This window comes from Pteropus alecto, unplaced genomic scaffold (assembly GCF_000325575.1).
Source record: "Pteropus alecto unplaced genomic scaffold, ASM32557v1 scaffold43, whole genome shotgun sequence".
NCBI lineage: Eukaryota > Metazoa > Chordata > Mammalia > Chiroptera > Pteropodidae > Pteropus > Pteropus alecto.
In genome coordinates this window covers 5,311,858-5,326,035 of record NW_006435764.1, presented here as the reverse complement: position 1 = coordinate 5,326,035, position 14,178 = coordinate 5,311,858, and the positions used below count along the sequence as shown (strand labels likewise).

The 14,178-nt window shown below is 52.8% G+C and overlaps 2 protein-coding genes and 2 pseudogenes across 4 annotated transcripts in view; 1 reads left to right on the top strand and 3 right to left on the bottom strand.

The window, feature by feature from the left end:
• Positions 1 to 14,178, top strand: part of DRAP1 (DR1 associated protein 1) — a 19,772-nt gene that overhangs the window by 1,695 nt on the left and 3,899 nt on the right. The gene's annotated exons all lie outside the window — the stretch shown is intronic.
• Positions 452 to 570, bottom strand: LOC112479310 (annotated as a pseudogene).
• LOC112479321 lies at positions 1,808 to 1,926 on the bottom strand (annotated as a pseudogene).
• Positions 11,626 to 14,178, bottom strand: part of CUNH11orf68 (chromosome unknown C11orf68 homolog) — a 2,925-nt gene continuing 372 nt past the window's right edge. Inside the window, exons 1-2 of one of the 2 annotated variants that reach the window (XM_006911082.2) lie at positions 13,683 to 13,839; positions 11,626 to 13,019 (exon numbers count right to left, since the gene is read on the bottom strand). In XM_006911082.2, coding sequence (XP_006911144.1) covers positions 12,263 to 13,019; positions 13,683 to 13,798 — 873 coding nt within the window. In that variant the 5' untranslated portion in view covers positions 13,799 to 13,839 and the 3' untranslated portion in view covers positions 11,626 to 12,262. Of the gene's footprint in view, positions 13,020 to 13,682; positions 13,840 to 14,178 lie in introns of those variants that run through there. The other variant, XM_015588732.2, reaches the window with a different exon arrangement.

Here is a 14,178-nt window from a genome sequence, read left to right as displayed (position 1 = left end):
GCGCAGACCGCGAGTCGGCGCCGCACTCCAGCCCGCGTCCCCAGCCCTCTCACCTCTTGGGAGGGGCTCAGTTTCCGCATCGGTAAAATGGGAAGAAATACTCACATAGCTACAGTGATGCGCGTGGGAGCTGGAATGAAGAATGCGAAAGGGGTCTGGAAACTAAAGTGGATTATATACTTGAGGGAATTATTATTATTATTATTAGCCGGGTACTTATTTTATGCCAGGAACCAAGCTATTACTATCTAAAGCTTCTGGCGTGGAGCCCTTTTACTGGCATTGTTTTCAGTCTTAAAACATTGTTTTAAGCCTTGAACCTGGCTTAAAATGACCAACCAGGGTTACAAAAGGGGTGGTATATTGTATTTTCTTTTTAGGCAAGGCAACCCTTGGTTGACCTCACAGATTGCAAGGACGTTGCCAGCTTACAATCCCTTATTTTTTTTTAGACCTACAGCACCTGGTCTTCCTAGGTGGTCTCCCATCCAAGTACTAACCTTACCCAACCCTGCTTAGCTTCCGAGATCGAATGGGATCAGGCTTATTCAGGGTAGCATGGCTTTAGACAAAAGTGATGGTATATTTTAAATGTGTACAGTGAACAAGTTAATGCTTTTAAGTACCAACAAATACAATGCAGTATAATTATGCTATTCACAGGATAATTTCAGGAGCTGTAACGAGTTTTAATTCAGAGCCCCTGTAAGCAATGAGAGCATGCAGTGAAACATAGGCGTCCCCTGGCCTGAAAAAAAAACGCCATTTTCTTTAAACATTCTCTGGGCTCTGCCCTGGCTGTGTAGTCATCAGGTGCTTTTTTTATGCCTACAGCATCCTATCTACCTAGGTGGTCTCCCATCCAAGTACTAACCAAATTATGTCAAAGGCCTGTGTGACTGTGAGGTCAAGATCAAGTGTCAATAGGGCCAACAACCCTGAGAGGTAGGCACCATCATCACCCCCATTTTACAGGTGAGGAGACTAAAGTTGAGAGATGTTGAAATTAAGTGCCTAAGATCACTAAGCGGGTGGCTGGTAGGTTTCCAAATCAGGGCTGTGGGAGCTCCAAGCCCAGGCTCAGGCAAGATTTTTCAAAGCCCTCACGGACACCTTTTCACACATGCAGAAAGTGCTGAGGGGACCACCCCAAGGCTTCTCTGCTTCCTCCCATTCTGCAGATGAGGAAACTGAGGCCCAGAGAGTGTAAGGAGCTGCCAGAGTCACACAGTTACAGAAAGATCTGGGCTCGCCTGCTTTCCACCAGCACCTCCATTTTATCAGCCCCAGCTGTCCTCAGGGAAGGGAGATTTCAGAAGGTGGAGTCTTGGTCTGTTTTTCTTTGAGACAGGGGCCAGGGGTCTGTGAATACACTCAGGACTTAGAGCCAGAAGGCCAGCTTGGCCCTGGGCTTCCAGTCCCAGAGCTACTATTATCTGTCACTGTGACCCTAGGTGGTCACCTTTTCTCTGAGTCCTGATCCCTGTGGGAATAAGAGAACCTCCCGCTGACCTAATAGGGCTGCCGTGGGATCAGATGAGATCACAGATGTGAAAGTGCTTTGTAAGCTATAAATTGCTGCGTACGCAGAAGGTGGTTACCAGTTTGGTGCCTCTACTTTTGACCTCATTCTACTCAATGCTTATGTTTATCTAAAAAGAAAAGAAACCAACAGCTTTTTACCAGAATGAACAATATAGGGGTGTGTGTGTGTGTCTATTTGTGTGTAAGAGATTTTTTGAGGAAGTATGACCCATGGAAAAGGACACACATGCTGCAATCAGACAACTCTGGGTTCTTTTTTTTATGCCTACAGCACCCTGTCTGCCTAGGTGGTCTCCCATCCAAGTACTGACCAAGCCCAACCCTGCTTAGCTTCCAAGATCAGACGGGATGGGGCATGTTCAGGGTGGCATGGCTGTAGACAGCTCTGGGTTCTGAGTTTGAATTCTGCTGCTCACCAGCTGTATGACCTAGATGAGGCACACAATCTCTCAATGGCTCTGTTTGCTCTTCTGTAAAATAGAGACAAAATGATAACTATATCTCAGGGTTGCTGGAGAATGGAAATAACATAATGTCACATGCTTAGCACAGCATATAGTAAGAACTTAACAACAGCAAAAATAAATACACATATTAATAAAAAGCCCCGGAGTTGGGAGCCCTTGGGACTTTGATCACACGCTTAGACACTCATGCAGCACACACACGTACACACACTCACTAACTCATATCTGGACTCCTTGGCTGAGTCTAAGCTGGACAGCTCAGGGTGACAGGGGCCAAGTGGTGGCACATGCAAGGCCTGAATCAGGTCAGCTTTGACTGCATTCATCTGCCTGCTCCAGAAACACCACCCTGCCCACTCCCCAAGCAGCGTGGGGCAGTGACCGAGCAGAGGCTCAGGTCTCGTGTGTGTGTGTCTGTGTGTGTGTGTGTGTGTGTGTGTGTGTGTGTGTGTGATTACATGACTCTGAAAGTCCCTTCCTGCTCTAACCGTCGGTGGAGCCACAAGGAGGTCCTTTCAGAGGCAGCGCATTCCAAGCTCCTCAGTCATTAACTCCTGCCTCGTGGCTACAGAAACGTTCCTGGCCCCTGACCTCACCAGTTCCCACCCAGGGAGGCCGGGTGAGAATCCCAGGGGGTCACAGCGATTGGGGGAGCCAGGGGGCCAGGAGATCTGAGAGACCCAGGCACTGTCTCTTGGCAGCCCTGTGAGCCTGGCTTATTTTCCCTCTCTGAGCCCATCTTGGGGCTGCAGTGAGGTGAAGGGAGGCTGTGGAGGAATGTGCTTTGCACCCAGGAGGTTCTGCCAGTGCCCTCAGGGCCTTGGGGGTGACTTTATGTTTTTCGGTTTCCATTCATTTTTTAAATTGAAGTTTATTTATTTTTAAAATTGAGGTGAAATTCCTATAACATACAATCAACTACTTTTAAATCGTACACTTCAGTGGACTTTCGTGTGCGTTCTCAATGTTGTGTAATCACCACTCCTTTTTTGTTTCAAATTTTTTTAAATCATCCCAGAAAAACATCCCCTACCCATTAAGTAATCACCCCCAATTTCCCCCCTCCTGCTGTCTCCTCTAGTAACCTCTAATCTGCTCTCTGTCTCTATGGCTTTGCCTATTCTGGACATTTCATACAAATGGGATCCTACAATACATGACCTTTGCTTCTGGTTTCTTTCACTTAGCGTAGTGTGTTCCAGGCTCATCCGTGTTGTAGCACGTATCAGTACTTGTAACATTTTACGGCTGCATAATATTCCATCATATGGATATACCACGGTTTGTTGATTTATTCATCAGCTGCTGAACATCGAGTTGTTTCTATTTTTTGGCTATGATGAATAATGCTCCATGGACATCTATGTACAAGTTTTTGTGTGGACATGTGTTTCCATTTATCTTGGGTCTGTACCTAAGCCTAGAACTGCCAGGTCGTATGGAAACTGTTTAACCTTGTGAGGAACTGGCAGACTGTCTTCTAAACTGGCTGCGCCATTTTACATTCCCATCAGCAATTTATGAGGGTTTCAATTTCTCCACATCTTTGCCAACATGCATTTTACATTTTTTAAATGAAAGTGGTATCTCACTGTGTTTGATTTGCATTTCCTTAAAAACCAGTCATGTTCCTTAAAGATCAATGAACATCTTTTCATGTGCTTGTTGGCCATTTGTACATATATTTTGGACAATGTCTATTCTAGTCCTTCGCTCATTTTTAATTGAGTTGTTTGCTTTTGTTGTTGCTGTTGAATTTTATGAGTTCTTTATTCTGGCTACCAAACCCTTATCGGATATATGAACATTGACCCCTATGTTTTCTTCTAATAGTTTTATAATTTTGGTTCTTATATTTAGTCTGTTGACCAAATTGAAGTTTGACATACATACGTTAAAGTGCACTCACCCAACGTATTCAGCTCAATGACTTTTTACATGTACATAAACCCACGAAGCTACTGCCCTGATCAAGATATAGGACATTTCCAGCAGCTCAGAAGCTCCTTGTGCCCCCTCCCACTCCCACCCCCCACCCATAGGTAATCACTATTCTGACTTCTACCATAGATCAGTTTTGCCTCTTCTCGAACTTCATAGAAACCATATGGAACCATACCGCGTGCACTATCTTGGGTCTGGCTTCGTCTGCTCAACCTGTGTGAGGGATTTGTCTACGTCGTTGGAGAGGTAGTAGCTTGGTCTTACCTATTGCTGAGTAGCATTCCATTGCACGAATAGTCCACAATCACTCTCTCCGTTGTCTTGATGATGATATTGGGGGCTCTGTGTGGGGCTCTTATGAATAAGGCTGCTGCGAGTGTTCTTTATAAGTGTCCTTGGGTGGCCAATTGCACTCACTTCCCTCGGATATGTGCCCGGGGTGGAACTGTGGGGTCTGAGGGTACACAGATGGCTTCGATTCTAACAGTTCTTCAAAGTGGTTGTACCATTTCACATCCCACCAGCAGTAAGCGCTCCAGATGCCCCACATCTGGAGGTGACATTTCAAGTCACTTCAACAGACATTTTTTTTTCCCCTGAATCTTTTCTCTTCTGGATGCTCTCCACAGCCTCCGGCTGAGCTCTCTCCACTCCTTAGCCCACCCAGCAGCCTGGGGGAATTAAAAAAAAAAAATCTCGACAGTGTTCACAGGAATCTTTTAAAATTTTGACCATTTCCCCCTCAGGCTTGGACCCTTCCAAGCTGTGGCATCTTTTGCATTGCTACACAGGAGGGCCCGAAGCCTGGGAAGGGGTGGGGAGCGGATGCTTGACATGTGTTGTTTTCCTTTAGGTTGCGTGTCGATTGGGGGTGCTTCGAGGACCAAGAGGGTGACATTAGTGGCTCGCATTCATTGAACTCCTATGAACACGGTTCAAAGTAATTTATTAATCCTCACCATAACCCCGTAGAGAAAGATAACAATATTATACCCGCCTTATAGGTTAGAGAATGGAAGCAGAGAAATAAGCAACTTGCTAAAAGCCACACAACGAGGTCATGGTGGAGCCAGGTTTTGAACCTAAGCCGTCAGTCTCCAGAGCCCGAGCTCCTCACCACCTTGTTAGTCTGTCTTTTGAAAGTGGCCAGAATCCTTCACATGGCATTCCAGGTCCTTCCAGACCAGGGCCACCTGCCTAGGCTCCTTCCTTATCAGCACCCAATTACTCTCTCTCTCCAGGCTCACTGCTGGACTGAGCTTCTCACCTTCGTACAGGCTGTTCCCTCAGCCCAGGACGTGCTCCCTCATCCCCTCACCTGGCCAACTTCCTCTCGCCCTGCAGGTTTCTGTTTACCCACTACTTCCTTAGGAGGCCCTCCTGAGCCACGAGCCCCCGACCTAGGTTACATCCTTCATGCAATACTGTCCCATAGCGTTATGCAGAATATCACTTATTTTTTTAACTGCTTAGAATAATTTTTAAAGGTTTCACATTTTGGGGAGATCATATATATATATATAGTGGAGAAGAAAAAAATATTTTAACCACGATTTTCATTTTTGACTTTATATTTTTAAATTAGTCATTGCATTTCTTTTTGGGACTAGGATCCGTTTATATGCTTCAAGGTCCAGAAGCTACACAGGTCTGTGCGGTGAAGAGCCTCCCTCCCTGTGGGAACCAGTGTCTTGCATATCTTTTTACCCAGAACGTAGCTGCCTCCTCTACATCTTGTTTTTTCTTCGTTTTTTTTTTTTTCCTGTATCTTGGAAATCCATTGAGTGTATAAAGATCTGCCTCATTAAAAAAAAAAAAATACTTTGTTGAAGTATATTTTACATTCAATAATATTCACACCTTTTTATTTTAATTCACACTTTTTAAATGTACCGGCCCTGTGTTTGACTACTGCATACACTGTGTAAGGGCATGCCAATCAAAATGCAGAGAATTCCCATCCCCCAGAAAGTTCTCTCAAGCCCCTTTGGAGCCTTCAGGAAGCAACCATTCTTCCCACTGGGGTGGGGCTGGAGGAGCAGCCTTCCTGACGAAGGGGTATTTGAGGTTGGGGAAACATTCTGGGGTTGGAGTCAGTGGGCACGAAGGCCTGGGTCCCTGTGGTCCAGGGAATATGGAGGGACATGTGTTGGGGCCCTGAGCTGGAAGGCTGCGTTGAGTGAGGCCTAAGCCGGGGTCCTTGAATGCCTAGCTGAGGAGCTCGACTTGGGCTGTGGGACAAGGGGACCCCTGAGAAGCGATTGAACAGAGAAGTGGCCTGTGCTCTGTTTAATGAGGCTGGAGTCTGGGGAGGAGGGGTGGAGTCCCTATGGGAAGGTCCTCCGACTTGGCCATCCAGGCCTGGGGGTCAGAGGTAGCCATTTGGTGGGGCCTGGGTTGAGGAAGCGCATGGCGAGAAGGGGGCTAGGCTGCTGTCTCTAGGGCCTGGTTATCACCCTTCTCCTTCCCCAGATACCAGCTCAATGCCCACGAGTGTCCCTCTGCTGTCCTTTGAGCCTCATGCCACCCTGTCGTGATGGCAGTCCTGTCCCCATGAGGCATGGAGGATTCTGAGGCTCGGAGAGTGAAGGACCTGGACTACCAACACCCCCCGCCCCTCCCTCCCGGAGCTTCTGCCCCTTCACCAGTCAGCTCGCCAGCCCGGGGCAGCTGGGAGTGCATCCAGACATGGTCCCAGCCCTAGCCCATCTCCGAGTTGGTATGTGATCTCGGGTTGGTCCCTTTCCCTCTGGGACCCTCAGTTTCCCCTGCTTGCAGATTAGTGGTTTATATACTGCGATCTCTAAAAGCAGAGGTTTCAATGGAGTTTCACTGGGGGAAGGCAGGCCGGGTTTCGGGCCCCTCAGCCTGCTCCAACCAGAGTGGCCCAGGGACGCAGTAGGGGACAACGTGAAGCCTGGAATCAGACGGTCTGGGTTTGAGTCCCAGCTCGAACACTTCCTAGCTGTGTGACCTGGCCATTCCTTTAACTTCTCTATGCCTCAGTTTCCTCATTTGTGGAAAGGATAGGATAGTGACTGTGCCTGCTTTTCAGGATTGTTTTCAGAGGGAGAAAATGAAATAAGACACGGATGGCACTCCACATGGGACTACAGTAAGAAATTAATAAATGTTAGTACGAATTTTCTTGCTATTATATTTTGTGCCATGAAGACCCTTTCCCCTGTACAGAGGGCATGAAGGATTCTGCCGTCAGTACCCAGGATGGCTCTGCCCACTCAGCCTGACCCTAAGGCTTCCTGGAGCCACTCCTGTTACCTGCAGACCCAGGCTCAGGGCAATTGGGGCCTGTCACCCCGTTCTTGGACTCTTCCTAGCCTCCGAGACCTGAGGATTTTCCCCACCCCCGGACTCTAGGGTGCCAGCTCCCGTTCTGGGCCAGGAGAGGGATAAAACTCTCATCCTGGGATGAAAGGCTGGCGGGTCTGGGCTGGGCCAGTAAACTGCCCCACCCTCGCTGGGAGGACCTCTGGGCACCCGTGTAAACTGAGTCATGGGGGGCAAGAGACTGAGTCATGCAACCTGTGAGAGGGAGCCAGATGGGGCAGAGCTTGCCTGTGTGAGGCCCTCAGCTATGCCTCACGGAGACACCGTCTCATCTCTCCTCCAACGCCCTGCGCGCCCCTGGCCGTGGCAGAGGAAGCAGGGCTGGCCAGGCTCACTGAGGGGACAGGGGCCTGGAGGCTGGACTCTCGGAGTGCACCGTGTGCCTGGGATTGCGTGCCAGAGTGTGTGTGGTGTCGGGGACGGGGGCTGGCAGACAGGAAAGGGAGTCTCTGCCTTGGGAGGAAAGGATTGAGGTTTGGACGGGAGTCAAAGCCCTAGAGAGGGACATTTTGGCGGGAATGCGTCGCTGCCCTCTCCTGGCCTCTGCGTTTTCAACTGTTAGATATTTTTTTTCCCTGTAAGAGCCAGCTCTCTCACCCTTCCTGTAGCCTGGGAGGAGCCAGCGCCCAGAGGCGTGACATGTCTGTCTTCTAGGGTTCCCAGGCACCAGAGCTTCTCAGGGACCAGGGACAGAGGTCCCTGTCACAGGGGCGTGCACAAGTGCTCTAGGGAGGCCCCCGGAGTGTTTCTAGCCTTGACCATGGCCAAGTTACTTAACCTCTTTCTGCGCAGTTTCCTTCTCAGTAATATGAGGGCCATGAGGACCACAGTGAGGAGGAACTGCTTAGAGTAGCACCAGGTGCGGAGGAGGTCTGTGTATGTGTTTGTTCTTATTATCTGAGTCTCAGTTTTCTCTTCTAAGAAATGGGTGAGGGGAGGATGCCAGAGGTGCCCCTCATCCAGCCGCCACTCTGGTTCCAGTCTCTGATGTCATTCCCCAGGAAGCGGCCCTTATTCTCTGCCACCCTGCCAGACTCTGGGGGGTTTTCATGCCCTGCTGGGAGGCCAGTCATCGAGGAAAGATGGGATTGGTGGGTTTCTGGTCTAGGTACCCTCAGGTTACCCCTCAGTGTCCAGGAGATGCAGGTCAGAGAAGTGGGGAGTTTCCCTCCCGGGATGATTCAGCCGTGTGACTGATTGGAGGGGGTGGTTCATCCCTGCCAGGGCTCCTCCCAGCAGGCGGGAGCAGGGTACAGTTGCCCTGCTGGGAAAATCCCCAAAACCTCGCCAAAGCTCTGGCCGAAGATTTCTCCCAACTCAGCTGTTTCCTGTCCTCCCCAGGTTGGCGCCTAGCCCCAGCTGGAATTGGGAGTCAGGCAGAGACTCTCCCTATTTCCTGACCAGCCCTTCTACAGCCTCGTTCCTGGGGCTTGGGGCTTTGCATGTGTGTGGCTGTCTCCTTTCTCTGGCCTCGGTCATTCTCCCCATGGTTTCATACAAGGGAATAGAACACAAAACTTTGTCCAAATTTGCCCAGCCTAGTCCACCCTGGGCTGGGGCTACTTCTTTATTCCCAGGTGGGAAGGGGCCAGCCAAACACGGCAAAATGCTCTGCCAGCCTGAAGGGATGGGATTTGGGGAGCCCTTGGCCTGGCAGGGGAGCAATCCCCACAGTAGGCCTGGGAGAGCCTTCCTGCGCAAGTAGGCTTAGTCAATGTACACACTGGGCCTCAGTTTCTCCACCAGAAAAATGGGAATGTTAATCTTGGCCCAGCCTCTCTCCCAGCTGGTTCTGTGCTTTACAAATCATATCTTAAGTCCTTGCTGGGTCTTGTTTGTCTTTGCAGCCTCTTTCCCCAACAGCACTTTCATACAAGGGGGCGCTCAACAATGCATCAGGTGCTCTGGAGTTGGATGACCTGGATTCAAATCTTGGCTCTGCTACTTATGGCTTTGTAACCTTGGACAAATTACTGAACCTCTCTGGGCCACCGTTTTTTTCCCCCCGCAAAATGGCAATAATAATAGAGCCAGGTGAGGCTTAGCAGAGATAATGTAGGTGGACACTCAGCACAGTGCCTGGCTCATGTTATGAATAGAATGAGGAAACAGGCCCAGAGCGAGAGTAACTTTCATTCAATCACTCATTTATTCAGAAATGTTGGTTTGGCACTTGTGCTAGGCCAAAGTCCTATGCTGGACGCTGAGGGATAAAGCACAGTCACTGTCCTTCAGGGGCCCTGGACACATAGGTGAGAGTCACAGGTAGGTGAATGTTGTGGGAGCCCGGGGTGCAGACGGATGGGGGCGGGGAGCGGAGAAACCTCCAAGAAAATGAGCCAGTGGGTGGTAGGTCTGGGTTTGAGATGTGGAGTCAGCCAGGAAAGCAGACAAAGATCAGGTACACCGAGCAGAGGACGGCATAAGCAAAGGCACAAAAGTGAGAAACGCCAGGATGTGTGTAAGAAAATCACAGGCAGCTGTTGATTCTGGAACAAGAAGGGTGAAGCAGGGAGTAGAGGAGAGATGGGGCCGAAGGAACTGGCAGGGGCTGGATTTGAGCCACTCACTCATTCATTCATTTAATAATTTATGGAGAGGTTGCTGTAGCCAAGCTCTGTGCTAGGTTCTGGGGATAAGCCTGAAATTTAGCCATTGTTCCTGCCTTTGCTGAGTCCACAGTCTGGGCATGCAGCTTAGGGGCCATTGGGAGGGAGACAGACATCAATCAAGTGATCACATAAGTGACCTCCCGACCCTTGCTGCATGACAGGTGTTCAAGCAGAAGGAGCAGCCTGAGGATCAGGGCTGCGTGCTAGGGGTGAAGGAAGCGCCAGTTGGCTCCAGTGGGGTGAACACGGGCGGAAAAGGGCGCCTGAGGGAAGCTGGGGCAGTTGGTGGGAGGGCTCGGTCACGGCCAGCTCAGGAGAGTGGACTCTATATTGCAGGCTGTGGGGAGCCATAGGATGGCTTTGAGTAGGAGAGGGACACAGGCGGCTCTGCAGGAGAGCTGGCCGTGGGGGGAAGAGGGAGAAGTGGGAGGGGAACGGGGCAGAGGAGGCAAGTTGCAGTGGTTTGAGGGTGAGGAACAGACTAAAGCAGGGCCGTGAGGATGGAGAAGGGATGACTGTGTGGAATGCTCAGTTATGAGGAGAACCAGGTGGTGTCGACACCCGTCGGGCATCTTTGTGGGACCCGAGGGCCTGGCCAGGATCGCCCCAAGCCTTGGGACACTTTGGACAAGTGCAAAGCACTGACAGTCTGGGAGGCAGGACACCAGGCTCCAACTTGGACACTACTCAGCTCTGGGGACTTCCCAGGGCTGGGCTGAGGGGGGACTCAGCCCTGGGGAAGCTTGGGGTGGGGAGGAAGCTGGGGAGGGGGCTAAGCGAGCATCTCATGACTCACCCACTTCCAGCCAGTCAGCCCAGTGGCATCTCCGCTCCCCTGCTCTAAATTCCAATTTGGTGAGGCTGCTGGAGGCTGAGTCAGCTCCGGCATGGCACGAGAGCAGTGTCCCAAGGGGCTTCCTGCCAGACACCCTGGCCTGAAACCCAGGCACGGAGTTGTGAGGGTGAAGAGCCAGGCTCCAAGGCTACAGCAGCCTCAGTCAAGTGGGGTGGCCCAGTGAGATCATGTGAGTGAATGTGCCTGGTGAGCTGTGAGGCACTCACTGTGGGTGAAACCAAGGACCGCGCTCTGCCTGAAGCAGGGACCAGCTCACTGCGTGACCCTGAGATAACTCCCCGCCCTTCTTGGCCTCAATTTCCTTGAGCACAGAATGGGGTCAACATCTCCCTCTAAACAGGCTGTGAGAATTAAATAATGCTTATGGAAGTGCTTTGCAAACTGTCCAGTGGCCTGTGATGGTCAGAGTGGTGGAGAGGTGAGTACAAGCAGGAGGGCTTCCAGGGCTATGTACGGCTGTGCAAGTTGTTCACTGCACAAGGATGTCCGGCCTACGTTGCTGAAACTCAGCTCACCCTGTCTGCTTACCAGGTCATGTGCTCTGACCTAGAACTGCCAGGACCAAGAGGGTACCTTTCTCTATTAGGCACAAACACACCCTGTGGGCTAGTCGTGGCCCCTTGGACTTTGCTGGGCCAAGCCCCTGGATTTAAGGGAAATCACTGCGAAACTGATTGATTCTCGGGATAAAGGGGAAGCATGGCTGCTTTGCAGAGGCTCTGAGAGGTTCCCAGCCTAGGCAGTGAGGCGTGTCTTATTACTGGGGCGGTTGGGAGGGCCCAGTCAGGGCTGAGGGGCAGTCTCTCGCAGCCCCGCCTCTCTCCAGCAACCAAAGCATTTAACCAACAAAGTATTTTAAAAAACACTCAAGACACAGACCCAAGCTGGGTTTTATTGAAATGCCAGGAGCAGGCACATGACAAGGTAGTGAAAGAAAGGAGGAAGGTGGTGCAGGCTGTGAGGGGCAGACCCTCTGTCCATGGACCTGACATCCCCTCTCTGCCAGGGGCTGAGTGGGCACAATCACCACCATCCCCAACAAAACGGCATGCTCAGGCCTGCAGGGCCTCTGTCCCCCGGACCGTGAAGGCTCCAAGGAGAGGGGATGTAGCACTAAGTTTTCTCTCTTGTGAGGAAGAGAAGGGGAGGATGCAGGAGAGGGAGGTACAGCTAGGGACGAGGGTGGCCAAGGAAGGCTCTCCCCTTAGGTGTCTGCACCCAGCCTGTGGTTCTGGATAGCAGAGGGCAACGGCATTGAAGAGAGAGGCTGGGCATCCGGCCCCCAGGGAGCCAGAGCCTCCAGCTGGTGGGGACTTGAGTCAGCCCTGAACAGAGGGCGGAAGGTCAAGGGGATCAAAGATGCAGGCAGTTCCCAAGTGACGGAGTCCTCGGAGCTGAGGGACTTGGCCTCCTTGGGATAAATAGGAGGAGGATGGGAGGATCCATCCCTAGCAGGGAGCACAGAGGATGGCCTCCCCAACTTGGCCCCACTAGGTCAGTTCCACATTGTTGGCGCGGTCCAGCACACGGGAGCCACGAGCAGTGCCCCCCAGCTGGAAACGGCTCTCATAGAGAGTGGGGCAGAGGTGCCAGCGGTTGGCCCGGTAGATGCCCAGGTAGGTGTAGACATCAGGCTTGTAGGTAAGCAGGCACTTAATGCCTGCTGCACGGATGGCTGCATCCGCCTCCAGCACACCCAAGCGGTCCGTGAAGTCATCCGTGTAAACACAGATGACCTGGCGCCCACCCTCCTTGGCCCGTGGGCTCACCTTGGCCACCTGAAGCTGGCCCTCGACCACGGCCCGAGCAATGCCAGCCCAGGCGTGGTCCAGCTTGAAGCCAGGTGCCAGATGCATCAGCCACTTTCCCGAGAGCACGTGGTGGGTGATGGCCAGCTGGCGCAGGGTACCTGGCGTGATGGGCCGCCCGCTGGTCTGCAGAGCCTCCCAGGCGGCCTGTAGGCCCTGCACATCTCCCGAGTTGGGGACGTAGCCCTGCCCATATGCTGCAATCCAGCCCACAGGCTCAGAGTTGGGCGAGTTAGGGTCCCCATAGCGCGTAACTTGGGATGGTGGATACTTGGCCAACCAGGCATCCAGCTCAGAGGCAGGCGTGGTGCGGGCGTCGAACACCAACCAGGGGTCCATGTCAGCTGCCATGGCCTCCGCAGCCAGGTGCTCAGCGGTGAAGCCATCCTCACGGCCGCCTGGAGAGTCCTCCTCTTCCAGCTCTTCACCTTGCTCCATCCTGTGGTGAGGGAACCAAATTAGGGTTTTTGACAGATCTGCAGCTTGCTGGGGCCTAGGGAGTGCCAGGCACAGTCCTTGGGCAAGTCCCCATGCCTTATCTGCCTCATCTTTACAAAGGATAACTGCTCCTAGCTCATAGTGCTATTGACAATTAAAGCCTGAGGGAGAATAAGCACTACATGAGGGTTGTTGCTAATGTTATTTCTACCCTCTCTGATTTAGACAGAAAAATGAGGCTTGGAGAGGAGTTTACTCAAGGTCACATCTGTAGTGAGAGACAGGGCCGAAATGTAAATTCAAGTGCAGAAGCATTGGCCCAGCTACACCTCCTGGTCCCCGCCAGTGACTGGCAGGTATTCTGAACGCTGGCATTTAATGCAGGGATGCGAAAGAGCCCCAGTTCGCACAGCACCCAGTCAGGCCCTGCAGAGCCAGGCCTTTCGGGCGGGCATTATTCGGCCCATTTAAATATAAGGACACTGAAGCCCACATAGGTCAGTGACGGGTCTGAGGCTAATAGGGCAGTGTCCGGACTCGAACCCCTGCTTGTTAAAACCTGCAGAAGGGCCAGCCTCCGGCCCCGCCGTGCTCGCCGCCATTAGCACCCACCTCCACGGTGGCCCTCGCCCGGCCCTGCCCCTTCTCGCCGCCCTGCCGTCACCTTCGGCCTTCGCTGCGCTCGGTACCGGGCCAGCCCCGGGCCCGGCTCCGCTCCTGCCGGGAATCCGTGCCGCCGCCGCGCCCCGCCCCCGCCACGGCTGCCGCCGCCGCCGCCATCTTAGCGTCCCGCCGCCTCAACAACAACTTTATAGACAAGCGCATGACCCCAGAGGCGAGGCCATCAGGGAACCGGGAGGGGCGCGCCTGCGGGGGGCGGGGCTAACGTTCGCTCTTCTGGCCTGGGGGCGGGCAGGAGTGGCGGTCCTGTCCCGGGCCGACGCGCACCGCCCGGCAGGATCCGAGCGGAGGGCATTCGGGCCCTGCGAGCGGCGTCCGTACAGGCGGCGCTAGGACCCCGTGGGGAGCGGCGTGGGTCAGAGCGGGCGGCACCAGGACCCGGGGGAACCTCGACGGGCGGGCGGCGAGCAGGCCCCGGGGCCGGGAGGCTGCGGGCGGCGGTGCTGGGCCCGGAGCGGCGAGAGAGGCCGAGGTGCCGA